This window comes from Lagopus leucura, unplaced genomic scaffold, assembly GCF_019238085.1.
Source record: "Lagopus leucura isolate 7727_CA_CO unplaced genomic scaffold, USGS_WTPT01 Super-Scaffold_100053, whole genome shotgun sequence".
NCBI classification, from domain to species: Eukaryota; Metazoa; Chordata; class Aves; order Galliformes; family Phasianidae; genus Lagopus; species Lagopus leucura.
This window is the reverse complement of record NW_024962299.1, coordinates 1,208,963-1,229,102: the sequence shown is the minus strand read 5'-3', so window position 1 is coordinate 1,229,102 and position 20,140 is coordinate 1,208,963. Positions and strand designations below refer to the sequence as shown.

At 49.0% G+C, this 20,140-nt stretch overlaps 1 protein-coding gene across 1 annotated transcript in view; it reads left to right on the top strand.

Moving 5' to 3' along the window:
- Window positions 1-318: 318 nt before the first annotated feature.
- The window catches only part of SPG7 (SPG7 matrix AAA peptidase subunit, paraplegin), a 30,707-nt gene continuing 10,885 nt past the window's right edge, over window positions 319-20,140 (top strand). The window contains exons 1-10 of the mRNA XM_042885837.1: window positions 319-426; window positions 2,240-2,342; window positions 3,226-3,315; window positions 7,879-8,129; window positions 9,119-9,258; window positions 11,824-11,926; window positions 13,389-13,514; window positions 13,828-13,990; window positions 14,435-14,608; window positions 19,741-19,865. Of these exons, the coding sequence (XP_042741771.1) occupies window positions 334-426; window positions 2,240-2,342; window positions 3,226-3,315; window positions 7,879-8,129; window positions 9,119-9,258; window positions 11,824-11,926; window positions 13,389-13,514; window positions 13,828-13,990; window positions 14,435-14,608; window positions 19,741-19,865 (1,368 nt within the window). The 5' untranslated portion in view covers window positions 319-333. The remainder of the gene's footprint in view (window positions 427-2,239; window positions 2,343-3,225; window positions 3,316-7,878; window positions 8,130-9,118; window positions 9,259-11,823; window positions 11,927-13,388; window positions 13,515-13,827; window positions 13,991-14,434; window positions 14,609-19,740; window positions 19,866-20,140) is intronic.

Sequence of the window (20,140 nt, the reverse complement as noted above, 5' to 3'; positions counted from 1 at the left end):
CGGCATCCCAGCACAGCAGGAGGCTCGCGTGGCAGCGGAGCTGAGGGCACCCGGCCGGCGCGGTACGCGGGGCGGTCAGCGGGAATCTCCGTCGGCGACGGCACGGCCCCGCTCCGCTTTCCTCTCCCCGGCCCGCCGCTCCCCGTTGCCGCGGTAACCGCGCGGCGCCGCCCCCCCGCGTCCGCCATCTTGCGGCATGGCAGCGCGGACCGCCCGGCCCCAAGATGGCCGCCCGCCCTTCGCCGCCCGCTTCCGTCCCCGCTGAGGCCTGCGGCTCCTGGCGCGGCGCTCCTTCGGCGCTCTCTGGCTGCCGCCTCCTCCCGGGAGCGGGACATGGCGCTGCTTCGGTTCCTGCTGCTGCGGGGCCGCTGCGGCTGGCGGGCTAACCCCGCGGCGTGGGCCCGGCCTCGGCCCCCGGGCCCGCAGGTAACGGGGCTGGGCGGGCGGCCTGGGGAGCGGCGGTTCGCGGCTTTATTTTGTTTCTATTCAGCGCCCGTCGCACAGGGCTGCCGTCCGTACGAGTTATGCATACGCTGCGCGTTCTGCCGCCGGGCCGTCGCCGAGGCTGGCGTTGATCAGAGGCTCTCGACCCGGGGAGCTGAGCAGGGCCGGAGCTGCGCGGCCTTCGGGGCCCGTCGAGCCCCGCTCAGCAGCACGGCGCCTGGCTGACAGCGAGAGGAAAGGCCGCTTTCTGTTCGCGGTTCCACCGTCTCCACGCGTTCGTTTTACAGCACAGAGAGCGGTGGGTAGAGAATTGGGAGAGGGCTTTGGCTGCCTCAGAGCAAGTCGCGCAATCCTAGAATCCTTCTGAGGGGGACCTTTAAAGGCCGTCTGTCCGACTCCCCTCCAACATGGACGCCACAGCTCCGTCTGCGCTCAGAGCCTTGGCGGTCGGACATCCCTGCACAGCCGGCTCCGGTGCCTCGCCGTGTCACCGAGTGCCCTCTGAAGCTGCGCTCCTGCGGTCCCTGCGCGGCTGCTGGCTGCTCGGAGTGCCTGGGAGGCTTTCTCCCGTTCCGCGGTGTGTGGAACTGTTGTAATGCTAATTATTAGCTGGGAGAGGCGATTTTTTTTTCTCTAAATCCTCAGTAAAGGGTATGGGAAACTAAACGATTCTGAAGATATCCGTGTCAGTGAATGTCATTCAAAGCAAATGTATCTTAATTCGATAGGTTTCAATCCTGGGTCCCAAAATTTTAGGTCTGCAGATTGGAAAATTGCACAGAAAAGCCAGATTGGTATATCTTGTGTGAAGCAATTCAGCTGTGGAGCCTGATGCCCTGATTTCAGCACTGTTTGAGATTAATTCACTGCCTGGACATCCCAGCAGCCCAAGCAGGAGGTTGGAACAAGCTGACCTGTAAGGTCCCTTCTGACCCAAGCCGTTCTGTGATTCTATGAGCTAGGCCTCCTGCAGGACCCAATGCTCTGTGCTTCAGTGCAGGGATCAAGTACAGGCAGCCCAAGTAGGCAGCGGAAGAAGAACAGTTGTGGGGTTGCTGAGTGCATCATGCCAGGCTTTCCAGCTGCCTCAGTTCTGTGGTCAATTTAAATTAGCCCACACTGCTCCATCCCAAAAAGCACTGATGCCGACACAACAGCAGTTGTGTTGCTGCCTAGCAGGTGAGGAAAAGGTGAGGGATTTTAACTTAGTTGCTGCTGTCTGGTTTGCTGCACAGCAGCTTGCCTCTGTGCCATAGAGGGAGTCCTACAGCTGAGAAAGGGGAAGGCTTGTGTTTACTCAGAGTATTAGTTCGTGTCAACTTTCAGATGCTGTGAAATTGCCCTTAAATGTGAATTTAAGCTGTAGGCTTGCTGCTGAATTCCCATGGGGAAAACAGTTGTGTTACAGTTGTGAACAGGGCTACAATGTAGTAATGCTTAAGGTTTTCTGCTATGGGGTTGTACTGCATCTGAGGAGTTGATTTCCCACCTGTTTCTACAGAGTTTAGAGCAGGGCTACAGCAAGGAACAGGGTCGCAGTTTTCAAGTGTCTTGAGTATATGCTTGTCTTTATAGCAGTGCTTTCTTTAAACTGGATTGTAAACAACATCTTCACAGTCACATGGCAAGTTCATAGCACAACCAGGAATAATGCTTGGGGCTTCCAGCTGCCGGCCCTGTGACTTACCCACAGTATTTTCATGTTCAGAAGTCTTTGTCTCATGGGATCTGGGGATGGTAAGCAGTCTCAGTACTTTTCCAATAGCTGTCTTTTTTTTTTAATCTTCCTCTTCAGGGCCTTCTGTCACAAACACTTTCCCCCGCGTGTCGAGGTCTGTGTGGAGTCCTACTGAAACAGCGCCTCATTCGAGATCCAGCCAGGCTTTGGAATCTCTTGGGTGAGTCCTGAAGAGCAACTGTACAGGTGGAGGAGAAATTTCCTTCCTTGTCATTCCTCAAGCTGAAATCCAGCTGTGCTGTTCTTGGCTTTGAGATCAGTGTTCTGGCTTACTGTTTGGTGGCAGGGAGGAACAGTGGCACCTTTCCACAAGGAGCTCGGTGTGATGCAGTAAGCACTGCAGTCCTTAGTCATTTAAGAACAGCAGACTTCAAACTGGAGAATCTTCCTGTGTCTCATTAGCAAAGCCTAAGAGGAAAATATCATTCACTGTGAGAAACAGAAGCTATCGTCCTTAAATCAGTTGCTTTGCTTCTCTCATTTTTTTGTGTTTTCTTGGCAACAAAGCTTTCACTTTATTGTTCTGTAGCAGCTACTCTGAGTTTGATCATTTGTTGCCATGATTTCTTGGCTTTTAATAGAGAATCCCAGCAGAATGTTCTGAGAAACCTGCCTTTAACTCCAGCACTCCAGGTTTCCTTTAGCATGCATTTCCAGCTCCAGCACGAGGCTGCTTTTAACTGACTGTACCAGTTAACTTTAGCTGTGCCTTGGGGAGTGTTTGAATGTTCCAGTACTGGACACGTTTCTCCAGATGATTTTCTTTGCCGTACTAAAATCCTGTCTGAACAAACTCGTGTCTTTAGTTGGATTGTTGAGAAGTATGCGTTATATAAGGAAACTGGAGGAGTCTGTCCCTCCCATTACTCCCTCTTACGAGGCTGTCTCATTTTCTTGGCACGCAGACGAAGCTGTGCTCTTGGGTGGGTGTGGACCTTGGATTTCTGTGCACTTGGAGCTCCTGTGTTTCTGCTGCCCTTGGTCCACCTCTCTCTGTCACCTGAGGTCTGTGGTGGTGACTGTGTAACTCTGCTTGCCTGCAGGTAGCACTTACTATTTTACTACTTCAAGCTGCCAAAGGAGTAACCATAAGAATGGAGGATTCAAAAAGAAATCTCCAAAGGAGGAGGAGGGTATGTATGTGCCAAAAGCATGTTTAATGGCATGAATCTGCTGTGAGGGATAAAAGTGGGCAGCATGGGAGGGTGATGGTAGTGCTTATCTCTGGGCACTGCAGGTTTGTTCCTGTGGCTAAGAGGAAGTGTGAAGGGGTGCACTGTCTTAGCTGCTGGAATGCTAACGCAGGCTGCAGAACTGATTTGTGAAAGGTGCCACTTTGCATTCTGTGCAAATAATGCCATTGATTTGGATTTTTTTGCTTTAATTTTGCCACTTTACAGGAGGGAATGGGATTTGCAGAGTTTCAGTCTGGAGGTTTTGGTGCAGAGCACTGACTGAACAAGGAGCTGAATGTTAACGTGAATTGAAACTGGAATCTCTTGTTCTGTTTTCCTTCTTTGTGGATATGTTGGCTTCTAGAGGTTTACAGAGCTCGAATTTAACAACAGATTGCTTAGAGAGTTCTTAGCTGTGTTACTTGGGGCACTTGCTCAGACTTTCTCTTTTCCTAAAGCAGGTGTTCCTGGACACTGGGCTGTTGTTTGCTTTGGGTTGCAGTTGCATATCTTGCACTGTCTAATCCCCAGGTGTCCCAGCATAAAGGATATGCTGAAAATTGATGGCATCTCACTAATCGTGTCCTGAAACCTATGGAGCTGTGTGGCATGCCAGGTTATATGGAGAAGTCAAGGGGTGCGGTGTGCCCTCTGTGCACCTGGAGCTATTGGGGGGAGGAGAGAGGCCAATGAAATGGCACTAAGAAGGAGCAGGGGTGTGAAATAGCACCTGGGTTCTGGGCAAAGGCCTTGCAGGACTTCCACCAGGCCCAGTGTTTTGATCCCTGTGTCTTCTACCACTTGTCTCATACCAGTGGGTTCTCCCCAAAGACTTTTCAAATTGGAGCTGATTTGTGGGTGTCCCTTTTGAGCAGCGGTGTTGTTGGCAATCTTTTCCTATTTGTGGATTGACAACAGCTGTGCATTCCATTTCAAAAGTGTAATTTGACTCTTCCAATTCTGTAAGGAAAATCCTCTCCTCGTTTGTGAATGCATTCGCTTTCCCTCTATCCTCCCAAGAACCAAAGTGCTTACGAGGCTTCTAGGATCTGAGTTGGCTGTTTTCAGACTCCGTGGTGCAGTTTTTAGCTGGAAGTCCCACAGCTGAGTTTACTTTTATTTGTTTATTTTATTAAGAAAGGTGTCAGAAGTTGTGCAGACGAAGGCCTCATCCTTGTGTCTTGTCAGTAGTGTTTGCAGAAGCATTAAAGTCCTGAGTGTTTTCTTCCTTCTCTGGCTTTAGTGATGCTTGCAGGGGCTGTTGCTGCCTGAGACTTGTTGGATGTCTGTGTGCTGCTTTGTCCTGAGCTGGGGTAAGCCTTGTGTAGATGGAGCACCAGACATCTGCTGCACGTGGGAAGGCACGTCACACTCCTACACATTGTGCTGTAGAGCTTTACCTGGCTATCATCAGGTTATGCAGTAGCTTGGCTTCTCCCTCGTTGTCCTTAAACACAGTGGTAGAATCCTCTCGAATGAACTGACGTGTGCAGTGGAAGCAGTGAGAGGCTGATGCCTTCAGCCTGACCCGTGCCATTGCACGCCGTCTCTTGAAGCCCAGAGCTGTGGCCTCGTCAGTGGGTCCGTGTGACATTGGTTGGGTGCACGGGGACACGAGTGCAGTGTGGCACAGTCCTTGTTGGAGAAGTGTGACACAGAGCTGGGGCGCTTCTCGTTAGTGCTTCTCGTTAGTGCGACCACCCAAGCTGGCGGTGTGCGCAGCGCCTGAAGAACCGCGGCTGGTCAAATTAGTAAACAGTAACATGCTGCGTTCTGTGGCCTCTTTTCTCCTGTGATTAATGGATAGCTTGACTTTGGGAGGTGGAATGCTACCCCATGTCTCCAGGGGAATGTTCGTCTCTGCAGTAATTATTAAAAAGAACTCTTCAAACTGTCAGTGCAGCCCTTGCAAGATTTTAATCAGAGAGTTCAGATCTGGGGTTAATGGCAAATCATTGCTTCGTGGAGGCTCTCAGAGACTGAAGAGCTGGAAGAGTTCCCACAGCTGTTGCTGGTGAGTGTCACATCCAGTGCCTGGTTCTCATTTGCTGGGTGTTGTGGTGGGGAGGCTTATGGTGCAATGTGTGAATGTTGCCCTGTAAAGACGGTCACATTTTGCATAAACTAAGAGATAGATTAATTTTGTTCTTAATTAAATGCAGGGTAGAAGAAAGCTTTGCATCGTCTTGTAGCTTTCCAGCCATTTCTGAGACGACTCAGCGGTGGGTTGAACATCTGAGCGTTGAGGTGTGAGGTGCCCAGCCGTTCTCTCTGTAGTGACAGCATCCTCAGCTGTCTGTGCCTTAGAACGTGTTTGTTTGCATCCCATCTGAAACTCAGTACAGAGAAGTGCTTTAGCCACAGCTGGTGCTGAGATCTTCAAGGAGTTTGCACAGCCATAGACAGACTTGCTTCATGTCTGCACTTATTTCTCTGCAGCTTTCTTTTAAAACCCTTTTATTTACAACTTGCCCAGTAGTTGAGGACAGTGCCCACACTGAGGCCTCTACCATGCTGTATTTTCATTTTCTTTCATCAAACTGTACTGGGTGTCAACCAGCAGGGTTTTCTTATTAATTGCAGTGTTCTCACAAAGCTGGATCTAGCAGGTAACGCACAGGTGAGCAGAAGGCATCAAAGAAGGGGGCGGATGAGCTGGACGCGGTGTCTGAGCTTGTGTTTTGGAATCACAACCTTATCTGAAAAGCAGCACTGTTTCTATTTCGGAACGAAGCTTTGCTGTTGGACGTGGAGCAGGGCTGAAAAATGATGCTGTGCATCTGAAGGGCACGGTGCTTTTTTTAGCAGCTGCCTGGGTCATATGTTTGTGCCTTGGTTTTGTCGTGCCCTGCGTGGGCTCTGATTGGTGCTCAGTGATAAATGCCGGTGTCGCAGCGTTTGTTAGGAGCTGGCAAATAAATCCCATCTGAGCTGCAGCAGGCAGATGTGCCTGCAGTCCAGTGGCACAGAATTAATTTATTTCTGGGAGCAGAACGGTGCTTTGTATGCCGTGTTGCTGTCGGCTTTAAATTGCAAATCAAGAATGAGCAGTAAATGATATCTATTGAGAGCTTCACCTATGTGTAGGAAGAGAGATCGGTCATCATCTTAACGTGGGAAGCACTAGCTGGCTGCTGGCACTGAGCAGCACTGCCGGGAATTCTGCCTTTTCATGTGCACCACCAAAGTGCTGGGAGCTGAAAAAGGCTGGGGGGGCAAACCCTGGGTGTAAACCATCCCTTCCTCTCGTGTCATCAGGTCAGTTGTGCAGGAGAGGCGCAGGAACACATCTCGTGTTTAAATACCAATCTAATGTTTAAGTGATACAGACCCGCAGTGTGGAGAGTCACCAGGCCTGTGTAAGAGTGAAGTCATACAGCGAGGGGGAGAATGTGCTGTTCTGTTAAGGTAATGAGATTGATTTGTAGCGTGTTTCAGCCCGTGGATAAATTGCACGTTGCTTCTCCTGTGCTGGTTTAGATTTACTGCAAATGCGGATATTTTCTTAAGTAGTAAAACTGTTGTTGGTCTTGTGGTGCAGGGTGCCAGCAGATCAGGAGTGCAGCTGGAAGCAGTTATACCTTGCAGTGCTGTGCTGCATCGTTTAGCAGTGCTGCTGAGGCTGGTTTTATTCTGCCCTAATATTTTTCTAGTAGCTATGGAACAGGACTAAGAACAGCAAACAGGACTAGGCAGAGCAGAAGGGTGGTGCTCAGAACTGAGCTGTAGTCATAATTTGTAACAAGAAAGGTCTGATGGCTTTATTTGGTCTACATCTGTAATAGGCTGGGGAAGTGAGGTAGTCCTTCATTTCAGGGCAGAATGGCAGTGGTGGGGTTGTGACAGGTATGGAGGACTGTGACCATCCAAAGTGCCCTGCAGCAGGGTTGGGCTGCCTGAAAACAGGGAGCTGCAAGATTGCTGAGTCTCTTCAGACGTGCTGAAATTTGAAAGCAATGGGCTTTTTTGCCTCGCTGGTGCTTTGGTTCCTCCTCTTCCCAAGGCTGCACTTAAGAGGCAATTCTCCATTGTCTGCAGGCTGTGTAGGCAGTGCCTCACTGCGTGGCTTTGGGGGCACGGGGCACAGCTGTGTGTAGCTGTGGTAAAACAGACTGGGTTGGAAAGCAGCAGTGTGGTGCACCCAGGTTATTGCTGGCCAGTGGGGTGCAAAATTTACCTCTTTGCAGGTGGCTGCTAGGTTTACAACTGAGTGTGCTCTTATAGCCAGGCTTCTGCCCCGCTGCTGCCCGTGCGTACAGCCTGGGCCCTGGGAAAGCAGAAAGGGCTGCAAGTGTAATGTAAGCCAAAAACCTGGCTCACTGTGTAACCTTGAGCAAATCACACAACCGAGCTGAAAAATGGCCTGTGTGGTGCAAGTCAGGTGCTGCCTCTGGGTACGGTGCTTCCGGGGTACTGCTGCACTCATCTCTGTACAGCACTGCCCCTCTGCTGGACGGAAAGCTCTGCGCTGACGTGTGGAAATTTTTCTTTGATTTAATTTTATTTTTTTTTTCCCTAAAGAGGAAGAGAAGCGCAGGAGAAGGGAAAATCAGATGCACCTTGAACGCCTGCGGGCTCTGCTCATCATTACTTTAATAGTGCTGCTGTTTCGATTCACGGTCAGCGAGAACAGAGAAGGGACCAGCATCTCCTGGAATTACTTCATCAGTGAGATGCTGTCAAAGGGGGAGGTCCAGAGGATCGAAGTGGTTCCAGAGAGCGATATTGTGGAGATCTACCTGCACCCGGGAGGCACTCCGCGTGGACAAGTGGTGAGTGACTTTCTGCCATTGCAATGGATGGTCGCAGATTGTCTTAGATCTGAGGTGATCTGAGAGAAAAAGAACTGAATTAGTAAATGGTTATAAAACTCTAGCAGGTAAATTTAATCTTTCCTCACTTTTCCTCTTTCTTTTGTGTGAAGCTCAGGGGGTTCTGTTACTCCTACCAACCTGGAATTTAAACTGTAAGAGTAATTGACAGTGACCTGAAGGAAATGTTATGGATGTTTAAAAAGCTGGAGAAATTCCCCAGTTCTTTCTCACCAGCTCTGCCTGGTTCATCTAAAGGAGTTAAGGTCTTGTTCCTAGATCTAGTTTAATTTCTTTTCTCCTGTTTGGATTTTAGGTTTGGGTGCTCTGTCAAATCAAGAAGGAAGTGCAGACTTCCTTAAATCTGCTAAAGTGGTGAAAAAGAGCAAAGCTTATTCACATCTTGTGTAACTTTGCAGGGCAGCCGCCAAGAATCAATACAAACTAACTTGAGAGATTCAAATATTGTTCCTTGGTTCACCTCGCTTAGCTCAGTGATTTTTATGATCCATTTGCAAGCTGCTGGATGAAATTAATTTCTGAGCGAGACATAGGAAGGAACAACATCCAAAATGCCTCCTTCTCAATGATGTAGTTTTCCAGATGTATTATGAATTTTTGGCTGGGCCCAAAGATAGCCCTGTAATTGGGTTTGGAATGCTAACTCCATCCTGCAGCTTGCCCACGAAGACACGATGTCCCCTTGTTCCTACAGAGCTGAGACTCAGGAAAGCACAGAAGGCGAGGTCTAAGGGGCTGCAGAGACTGGCCTTGTCCCTGACTTCCCTTGGAGTCCCTCTGTTTGTTATCTGCCCATTATTTCATTGGTGTGGCCAACAAAGGACCTAACGATGCTGACTGTTGGCCATGCTGTGCACCCCTTCTGCTGGTGGTTGCCCTTATAGCACGCTCACACTGTCCTCATGCTGCTTCTCCTTGCATGTCTCCAGAATGTTACCCTGCTGTACACCATGCGAGTGGCAAACATTGACAAGTTTGAAGAGAAGCTGAGAGCTGCGGAGGACGAGCTGAATATTGATGAGAGAGAGAGAATCCCTGTTTCCTACAAACACCCCGGCTTTTACGGAAAGTACGAGCTGATATCATGCTTACTGTTTATTTTATGTTGGCAACAACATCCCTCACTTGGAAAGTTCCTTCCAACTGAACGTTATGTAAATAGAAAGCAAAAGAAGTGGTCCCTGTTTGGAGCAGGTCTTTCAGAAGTGCTCTAGTTGTGCTGTAACCTTTCAGAACTGAGAGTCCCAAGGAGGTGTGTGGAACCACAGCATGTAACAGACCAGAATGTTTCAGCTCAGTGTCAGCAGCTCTGAGGAAAGCCTGTCAGCTGCTTTGTATTCTTGCATAGCAGAGCACCTTTTTGTCTTTATAATCCATTATTCCAGTGCAGTAATGGGTCCTGTGAGATAGGAATCCTGACTCAACCAGCGTGCTGTCAGACCCTGCTGAATGGTGGTGGTGCAGTCGGCCTTCCCCCATTTAAACGCCTCGAGGACGGCCTGCAGCAGTGGTTCAGTCTGCAAAAACAAACACCCAGTTTGGGCCTGTTCCCCAAATGGCCGTGGCTCAGAGGACAGCCTGTGCTGGTGCTGGCTCCTGCTGTGAGCAGCATACTGAGCAGAGCAGCTCTGCTGCTAAGACACAAAATCTCAGTGAGAGAGAAGTACTTCTGTTAAACTTTCTGTTACCTGAACCCAAGATCTGCTTTTAAAAACAATAGTAATTAAGAAGTCAGTGCTCAAATAAACAGCAAAGAGCGAAAGTCTGTCAAAAGACTGCCGTGCTCCGGCCAGGCTTCATCCTGTTCTTCCCTGTGATGTACAAGTGTGGCTGTTTGCTGCTGATGTGGTTTATTTATCCTCCTGTTAGGGCTGGCAGCTTGTTTTTACAAGGTGGGATTTATGGAGTCCAGGGCACAGGACTGATCTGTGGGGCTTGCTCACTGGGCTGTTGGACAGACCCACCTCCAGCACTGATGGCTGCTACTGCTGCAGAAAGATGCTTTCCATCAGCGTATGAGGCTGGTGTTTGGAGAGCTCTCAACTCATTGCTGAGTCTGAAGTACTGGAGATGTAGCACGGTAGTTCTGCTTGCCAAGTAGAGCAATCCTATATCCTAACAACCAAGAAAGATAGTTTCATACTGCTGCAATTGTCTGCCAAGGTGGTCTGGTCACCTGCTTGCACCCCATGCAAAGATCTGCATCTTCTGCTTTCGGAAGCCCCAGGGGTTTGCAGTGTGGCATCATTCTCCTGGTGGTGGGGAGGCGGCCTTTCCTTGCAAGTGCCTCACCAAAGTGTGAAATAAATGTCACATTTGTCTATGAGGAAGATACCTGGAGAGCAGTTTGTCTAATTGCTTGTCCTCTGAGCAACATCTTTGCAATTTTAATGCATTACTTACATGGAGATAGGTAAACTTCTCAAATTGCTCGTGCAGGATGAAATCTTCAGTTCGTATTGAGGGCTTGCCAATTTTTGTCAGACTTTTAAGAAGAGTAAATTGAACTGTTGAAGTCAGCCAGCACCACCAGCTGCTTCCCTTGCTCCTGAAAAGAGTTCTTTAGAACACACAGCGGGGTCTGAATCCTCTCTGAGGAGACGTCAGAGTCAGGACTTTAACCTGCGAGGCACTGTGTACTTATGGCTTGCATTCAGTTTACTTTCAGAGCTGGGCACTTGATGCATTTCAGAATTAATCCTCTGCTTGCACAGTTGACAAATTGGAGGTGACTTTCAGCTTTCAGTGTTGCCTAGGAGCTCTCACTGAGTAGAAACAAATGCAGCTGGGGATAATATAGCATGTGCTGGTCCCCTTGTTTCAGTAAATCATTTATTTCAGAGCCATGGCACACATATTCCTAGTTCAAAGATAAGGAACAGAAGTGAGGTGAGGGCAGATCATTTCATGGGGTCAAGCAGGGCTCGTGCAGCAGAGCAGGGGGCTGAGGTAGGGCTTCTCAAGTCCCAGCCCGGCATCTGACATGTCAGATAATTTTTCCTCTTGTTAAATGTATCCTGAGTGTAGAGCTCAGGAAGTTCTGTCCTCAGCATGTTTGTCTCATAAGCGCATTAGGCTTGCACTGTCAGCTTGGCTCTGCCTCTCCCTTCTAATGCAACAGTTACTGCAAAGGATGCAGAAAATTCGTTATGTTGGTTGCTGGTCCTTCTGTCAGAAGGACTTGTGAGAGACTGGGTCGGGCTGGGCTGAGCAGGCTGCATAGCAGCTCCATCCTGGAGACTTGCACTGGGATTTTGTGCCAGGAGTGGGCAGTTAGAAGCAGCCTGATGTTCCTGGACACGGGGTGGGACTGCCAGCACCACCAGCCCTGCTCAGGATGTGATCTGACTCCTGAAGGGCCTGCCTGTTTGATAAGCAAAATGCCTCTGAAGCAAGGGGTCAACGGGAATTGCTTCTGCAGCCATAGCAGTGTGGGTCAGTGTCTTCTGTGAAACTTCAGAAGCTGTGCAATGGTTGGGGCTTTGTTACACCTGTATGAATGGATGCTCATGGTTGTGTTTCTAGCCTAAGTGTCAGGACCTTGTAAAACACTAAAAATAGGAACACTGCATAATATTTACTGAGCTGTGGCTGCGTGCTGCAGTTTGTACCTGTCTCGCCTTTGTCCTTTCAGTGATGTCATTTCCCTGGTAGTGACACTTGTGGCTGTGTCCATGCTGTGGAGCCTCTTCCGCCTCATAAGGGTTGCGGGCCGGGCAGGAGGATTCAATGCTTTTGTGAGTACCCTGGCTCTTTCTGTTGTTTTGCATCCTGTGAGTAGTCTTGTCCCCTGGCCTGACCTCCTCCCTTTTCCCCAGCAAAGTCAACACAGATTGAGAGTTAACTGCTGCCAGGGACGCTTCAGTCTTGATACATCTTGTGTCTTTTCCTGTCCTGATTGTCTGACCAGATCGTACAGTAACTGGCCTTAGTGGAGGCCCTTTCTTTCCCCAATGGCAGGAAGGGCTGAGCTCAGTGAATTTGCAGTCCAGTTTGCTCTGCTATTTTCAAAGCTCGTTAATGAGTTGCAGCTGCAGATGGTGTTTTTCACTGGGTCCTGCCAATATGCCTCCCATACAGCCAGGAGTAGGGATTGCTGCTTTTTGCAAAATGAATTCTCAATTTATAAAGTATGTTCAGATTCTGGATTTCATTATGTGTTGGCCTGTTCCCCTCACGCCACATGGCTCACTTGCAACATCAGTTAAATCTCCTCCTACCCTCCTCCCTTGCCCGGATCAGCTGATGAAACTGTGTAGAAATCAGCCCTGGGTGTGCTGCTATCGACCGCAGGGGCTCGGGGCTGAAAATAGTGGTGTATTCAGTCCCTTGCTGGATTTCCCACTCAGTATCCTCTGAAGTTCTCTTCTGGCTTTGAGATTCTCTTTATACAAAGGGGTGCAGCTGCTTGGAAGAGAATAGTTTAAAGAAATGCTGAGTAATGAGGGCCTTGAGGATTCATTTCTGCCCTTGGGTAAGTGGGGCAGCAAGGCCCCGCATGTTTAACTCTTCATTTGGATAAACATGTTTCTAAGGCATGAGAAGCTGTAAACCTTCTTCTCAAAGCAAACAAAAAATCCTGAGTAACTGTTTTCAGCAGGACATAATGAGCAGTTACTAGCAGAGTGCTGAACTAAACTCTTGTTTTGGCTGTCGCTGTGGCTTAACACGCACCAGGAGGCTGAGATGTGCTGCCTGTTCAATTGGAGAGCCTGCAGTTGTGGCCCTGGTGTTGCAGGAGGAACTGATTGGACACTGGTGCAAAATGCCTGTTTGCACACGTTTGCAGGGCAGCGTTGGCATTTATTTACTTCTGATGCATACTCCTTAAAACTGTACCTGTCCTGGATGTGTTAAGCACCAGAGCATTTAAGAGTCTGGGGGAGAGGATATTAATTAAGGTTTGGGGCATTCTGCTTGTTCTTATTAAGTTTTTCTACTCGGTCTGTGGGAAGTTGAGCTGGGTTGTGTTGGAAGTACTACTGCAGGTTTACTTTTCTTCTCACCAAATATTGATCAGTAAAGCTCAAGTCTGCAGTCTGGCTGTGAAGTGTTTCCAGAGCAGAAGTAACTACCAGCAGTGCATTGGTGGGCGTTGTAATGGTCTTTGTTAGGGGCAGCTGTACCTGTGCTGTCGCTTGCAGTATAGCAAGCAGGCTGTCCAGAGAGCATCTTCAGTTCTTGTGCTGCTTTCCACAGAATCAGCTGAAAATGGCTCGTTTCACCATTGTGGATGGAAAATCCGGGAAAGGGATTGGCTTCAAGGATGTAGCAGGAATGCACGAGGCAAAAATGGAAGTCAAAGAATTTGTGGACTACTTGAAGGTATAACAAAGCAAGCACTGCCTGTTTTCTGGGATAGAAGGTTAACCTGGGGAGGAGAGAATATTTATTCTCTTTATCACGCGTGATACCGAGCAGCCTTTGTTTAAAAAAAGCTGGAAGCTTTTTTCTGCTGTGATCAACGTGACTCAATCTCTACTTCCAGTTCTGTAACAGACTGCAGATGTGGCTGCTCCTATTACGAGCTCAGGGTCGGTCAGGATGAAAACAATGTCAAGAAGTTCTGGAAAACCACGTTCTTGAGCAGATGTGTGATGTGAGCTGAGGATCTGACACAGCTGTGTTGTTCCTACAGAATCCTGATCGCTACCTGCAGCTCGGTGCCAAAGTGCCCAAGGGTGCCTTGTTGCTTGGACCACCAGGCTGTGGGAAGACGTTGTTGGCAAAGGCAGTGGCCACAGAAGCACAGGTGCCTTTCTTGGCCATGGCGGGCTCCGAATTTGTGGAGGTGATAGGAGGTAAGATTTGCAGGAGGGAGGGGATGGAGGTTGCTTGGAGAATGCTGTCTGGATCCCTCAAAAAGGAGAGTTTCCTCCATTCTTTGCATGAGGAGGATGAGTTGGGTATTTCTGCTGAAAACATACAGGTTTTCAGTGATAGCAGATAGTTAATTATGTAGTCCTGAAACATGTTTTCTCTGACTTGCTAGTTGCTTCCTTCTCACAGAGGGAAACCACAGGTCTCCACCTGAAACCCTGATTTGACTTGCCTCTACTCCACGTTGAGCAGGATCTGAGGAGCTAAGATAGGAGTTCTGGGGCTAGTTCTTTGTGTCTGGCACGTTGAAGGGCTCACACAGTGAGGGTTTGGTCAGGATTGGGTGCCTTTTTGGATCCGTGATTCCTGCTCTACAGCTAACAGTTTTAGCTGGTTTGAAGCTGATTTCTTCTCTTTTTGTGTAGGTCTGGGAGCTGCACGAGTCCGCAGCCTGTTCAGAGAAGCGCAGGCTCGTGCACCCTGCATTGTGTACATCGATGAAATTGATGCTGTGGGCAAGAAGCGCTCAACTAATGTGTCTGGTTTCGCCAATGCTGAGGAGGAGCAGACCTTAAATCAGCTGCTGGTGGAAATGGATGGTCAGTATTTCTTCCTTGGCATTTGAGCCTTTGTTACCTTGAAGATCCGGGCACATGCCTCGTTAGTGTTCTCAAAGTATTCAGTGTTGCATTCCCTAGAGCAAGGCTTGCTTGTACTTCACAGCACATTCAGTCCGTAAGCTCGCACTACAGCTTGCTCATGTCCGTGTTCAAAGACCCTCTGGGTGGCAAGTGAGAACTGTGTTTGGGACCCCTTTTGGGAAGGGCTGTGGCCCTGAAGGCCAGGTGAATTTACATCTAGTAAACTTAAAAACCCTGGAGCCTTGAATGAGTTATTTTTGTGACTGTACTCCTACAGAGTCAGAAGAGAATGTACTGTCACATTCAGAGTGAATTCGCCCCAGTAACCACACGAGTGTCCACCTGCTAATAAAGCTGATGGAAAACAGGCACTAGATATCAAGGCTGGCAGAGGGCAGCAACCCCAAGGATTCATACTGCAGTGAATGGCTTCAGTTCAGGGGTGTTTTCCCACTGTCAGGTGGAGAGGAGTTGTTTGCAGTACTGAGCAACAGGAAGAGAAAGAATTGGCAGCAAGGGCAGTAGTGTCTTCAGCTGGTAATGTTTAGTTCCAGCTGGCCATTAAAAGCTGTCGAATACCTGCTTGCTCTGTCTGACAGGTAGTGTTTTAAAGCCTGACAAGGGTTGAAGTCTAGTTGTTCCAGAGGGGTGCATGCAATGAAATGCATCCATTCTCCTTTCTTTGGCCTGTTCTCATGTTGCTTGGCTGCAGGATGCCTGTCCAAGGTGGGAGGGAGAAGCTTTGCACACAACTCCTGGTTAGGTGCTGCTCTTCTGGATGCTTTCTGAATGTATTGCATATGGAATCAACCCTTTTCTTGGACACAAATGCCAAAAAGAACAATTCTTTGTCTGTTCTTAGTCATAACTCTGTCAGAGCCTGCAGCCCCAAGTCTCATTGCTTCTGTGGCTAAATCCTACAATTGCAGATCAGCATGTGTTTATATCTGTCTGCTGCTTTGTGGGACAGGCCTGTTTTCCCTTGGCTGACCGTAAATGTGGCACTTACCTCATCAGTCTCTTCACAAGAGAAGTTCTGCACTAAAACCATCCCTCTTTCTCCAGACATGTATGTATTTTTTACTGAGTTTTTACAGCAAAGCAGTGGGTGCAGCCCTGCTGAAGCAGAGCACATCCTGTGGTTCTGCAGCGAGGTTGCTATGGAGTGAACCTTCCACTCTCAGGGAGGAAGCTAGGATCTGTAAAGTGCTTTCAGGAAAGCATCAATGTTCCTCTGTACTGAGGGTGATCTGTAATGTTGGATCTCTGCCTGTGCTGCAGAAGGAGAAGAAATTGTAAGCAGGAGCACAGCGCTGAGCAAACAGGATAGAGGTGCTGCTGTGCTGAGATCCTGCAGGACTCTGCCTCAGCCCAGGTGCCAGGGAGCTTCTGGAAGGAGCGCTGCGATCTGTAAGCGGGTCCCACGTAACCAGGCACAGATCTGGTTATCAGAGGAGCATCTGTGAAGCGTGTGATGCTGTGTAGGACCTGATGTGGTATAAACACGAGTGCAGCTTCCTGGGACTTTGCACATGCACTGACTTAGGCACTCTGGCCAAGCATATGAACATATTTGGAGTGAGCGTAACTGCTTACAGCTGTGTCTGTATAGCAGTGTCTCAATGGAAAGGCCTGTAGTAACACACAGAACAGCAATCCCAGCTTGCTTTTGTTTTTTTTTCCCTCTTGACAGTTGCAGGGTGAAGTGGCAACAGGTTACCACTGAATCAGATGGAGGCCCATCTGTGTGTTCAGGAAAGCGTGGTCAGTACACATCTCAGTGTTAGAAATGGAAGTGCCAGACTTCCTGTGATCTGCAGAAATCAGGAGCTGTTCCTAGAATGTTGCTTTGTGGCGAGTTTCAATTAAAAAATCAGGGCACAAGTCATTGAAAAGTGAGGTTAGAAAGTAAGTATTATCCTTTAATGCTTTAAGAGTCCTTGAGGAAAAAACAGCTTCTGTACAGTGTGCTGCCTAGCTAATTCTAAAATGGGTATTGCTTCATGATTATCAATTTGTATCATACAGGTCATGTACTGAGTCCCTCACTTGCTGAATGCTTTATCAAACATTAAAAAAATAGCCTAAGGAGTTTACAGTGCCAGATGAGAGGCAGCTGGCAAAGGCTGTCAGGGTAGTGCAAGCATCGTGGGCTTACTGTTGGCTGGTATGCATAAGCAGTGATGTTGGCTTGTGTTACTGAACTGTTGTCTAATTGTGCATGTTACCTCGGGGAGGTGCCTCTTGTTGCCTCTATGTCCATCATTACAAAACAAAGCTTTCGGGAGGAAAGTGAATTTTAAGGAGATGGAGAGTTTACCCAAGCAGAAGTGGAGGGTTTGTGTGCGTTTCTGATGAGAGCCCTGAAATGGGAGGTCACAGTTCTCTTGTCGCCGTCTTGAGCTTAATTTGAAGGTTGAACTTGTGCGAGGTAACACCGCAGAGCTGAGCTGAGCTGATAATTCGAGAAAAATCAAGTGCAGAAGTAGATCTGTGAATCATCAGCTTAGCAGTGATTGTGGGGTTTGTGTGTGCGAATGAGATAGATGGCTTGGAGCTGAGGTACAGGAAGAGAAGGAGGGTCAGAGCCAAGGGGAGCCCCTGCTGCAGGCTGGAGGGACGGTGAGGGCAGCAGGCGAAAAGTCACTGTAGGAAGCTGTAGGGGTGAGATGTGGAGTTGGATGCTCTGTAATTCTGGTATGCAGATTTTAGAGTAATTGTGCTCTTTCTATAAGCGACCTCGGTTCGCCTCCTTCTGACAGCTTGCTTCGTGTTCTGGAGGCATCAGAGTTCGGTGGGAGAAGGGGAGGGACTGGGCTGAGCTGTACAAAAGCTGACTTTAAAAACCAGAGCACTCGTACTCCAGCCTTTGTCAGAACAGGTGCCTGTGCTGAATAGTGAATCTTCCCTCACAAATCGCAAACAAGCGGAAGAGGAATGTGACCCAAATACCTCCCCTGCTCTGAATGCGTTTGCTGGGAGCTTGTCAGTCCTGGGCTGAGCTGCTCTTTTGTGAATAAAGATGCAAGCCAGTCCTGTGAAGTCCTCAGACCTCTCCCCTTGTCTGTGCTGGGTGCAGGTTTGTGACCCCGTGGCTTCCCTCACAATGCTGGCCCCTTTTTCAATGATATTGTACACAAATGATGCCCGAAATGCTTTTGAATGAATGGCCAACAATGCAGAGGAGCTGCCTATCAAATGCACTGTGTCAGTGGGCAGGAGGGCACTCAGCAATTCAACCGGACCCTCCCCAGTTCCTTTTAGAAGTGCCTGAAGTTGTGAACATAGATGTGAAGGCTCTCTTGGGGCCAGATTTTCAGAGCTGTTTTTAATTTGTTGACGTGGCTGAGGTGGTGTTTTTGTAGCCTGTTCTCATGACTGCTGGTTGTCTGTGGAAGCCAGCGCCCGTCACGTGCCAGGTGACATCGTGCTGGGAAGCGTGATGTGACTCAGGCTGCTGCCGTGGATTTCTTGGAGCTGTTGGGTGCTGCTGGGAAGCAGGCTCGAGAGCAAGTGGGGCAGAGGCTGCAGCGAGGAGGATGCACTCCGTGGTTCTGTTTTGATTATGCTTGTTCTAATAGTCAGACCTATTTTAAGGTTGAGCTTTCCCAGCTGCAAAGCTGATAATGTACTGTACCATCTAATCCTGCCGTGTGAATGAAGCTTGCTACCCCCCAGGTGCCTGCCAGTCTCTCTCCTTGTTTATCACACTCCAAAGCACAGTATAATACACACCTGAAGAACGGTCAGCTTCATCCTCTGCAGGAGCTTATTTAGACAGCGTCCTGCAGGGAGGAAGAACAGAGGTTTGCTGCAGTGCGAGCTGACAAAGCCAGTCCTCTGACTTACCTGTAACCTTAATCTCTCTGCTGAGCTCTTGTATGCTGACACATTTGGCAGCTCTTCCGCCCAAGCTGGAGAGAGCTGAAACCCACCCAGCTTACGTGCATGGAGCTGCTTTCTGCAGTGTGTGACTTGGCAGCCAGGGAGCACACGGGACTAAGGCGTCCTTTCCCTGGGAAGGCTGTGAGTGCTGGGGCTGCTGAATCTGCTGGAAGCAGGTGACTCATAGCCAGAGGCCTCCGGGCACCTGGTGGAATGTAATAAATAAGCAGTGTGGTTCAGTGATTCAACATCATCCCTGGCTCCCCACCCAAGCAACACAACCGCTTGCCCCTTCCTGCCCTCCTCCAGCTGTTTGTGCTCTGCCTTCCCAGGAAACCCTGTCTGCCTCTGGTGCCTCTGTACTGCTGGCTGCTCTCACAGAGCCTGTAATTCCTGATGCTCCCTTCATCTTTAAGACCTGGAGACAAAACTGTGTGACTGTGGCTTGAGCTAGTTTGTGCTAATCATCACTGCAAAGCTGTTTGGTCACATTCTGTCCCTGCCTACATGATATCTGTGGTGTACATGTTGCAGGGTTGGTCTTTGCACTGCTCTGGTCCTCAGTGTGCCTGGATGCCTCTTGAGTGATAAAAGATGCAGATCAAATCATGCTGTGATTGAGTGGCGAGGCTACGTCCTGTATTCTTGTGTTAATCCCATTCGGTCAGAAGAAAACCTGTTCCTTCCCTGGTGATGCTGGTAGCCTGTCTGTGATTGAAGGCTGAAAGTGAATGAAAACTGAAAGGGTTTTCCACAGCAGTGCTGGGGAGGAAAATGCTATTTCAGCTAACAAATATTGTACAGCTGGAACTAAAGGAGCAGGAATTGGCTTACGGCTGGGGATGAGCAGGCGTGTCCAAACTCATAAGAACAGATTCTGTTCCGGTTTCCGGTTGGAGCAATTTCAAAATATGGCAAAAGAAAACCCAACAAAACAAAGTTGGGGCTTAAAGGGAATTTCAGTATGCCCACAGTGCCTGGGAGTGGCTGGGATGACCCGAGAGGTTCCTTCCTGCTTCTGGCTGAAGAGGACGCTTTCTCAGCCTCAGCTGCCCCAAAGGATGTTGTACATGCATTCTGCCTTTGTGATAAAGCTGTGTGAGAGGTTCTCTGCATCCTGCCCTGCCTCACCCCTTGCTGTGCTCGCAAGGAAGTCTCTGTGATGGTGAAAACCTTCACTTGTGTTTTTACTTGTCTTGCCACAGGAATGGGGACCACAGATCACGTCATAGTGCTGGCTTCCACCAACCGTGCTGATGTTTTGGATAATGCCTTGATGAGACCTGGCAGGCTTGACAGACACATCTTCATTGATCTTCCAACACTCCAGGTATATTCCATCATCTGTCCTGTCCTTTCTATAGTGTTCATGGCTAAAGTGTCCCAGTCCTTCCCTTGCCAATTGTTCACTGGCCTGGCAACCGCTGAGCTTGGGGCAGATGGAGATGGCATATGAACCTCAGCAGCAAATTCTTCTGTGAGGTTCTCTGCCATGCAGATGCAGAACTTTGTTGTCTTCTCTCCAGGAAATCAGGAGCCACCTAATTGGCAAAGCTGGCTTGTGTGGGGAAAACTCAACTTGTCGTGTGCCTTGAGCACCATTTG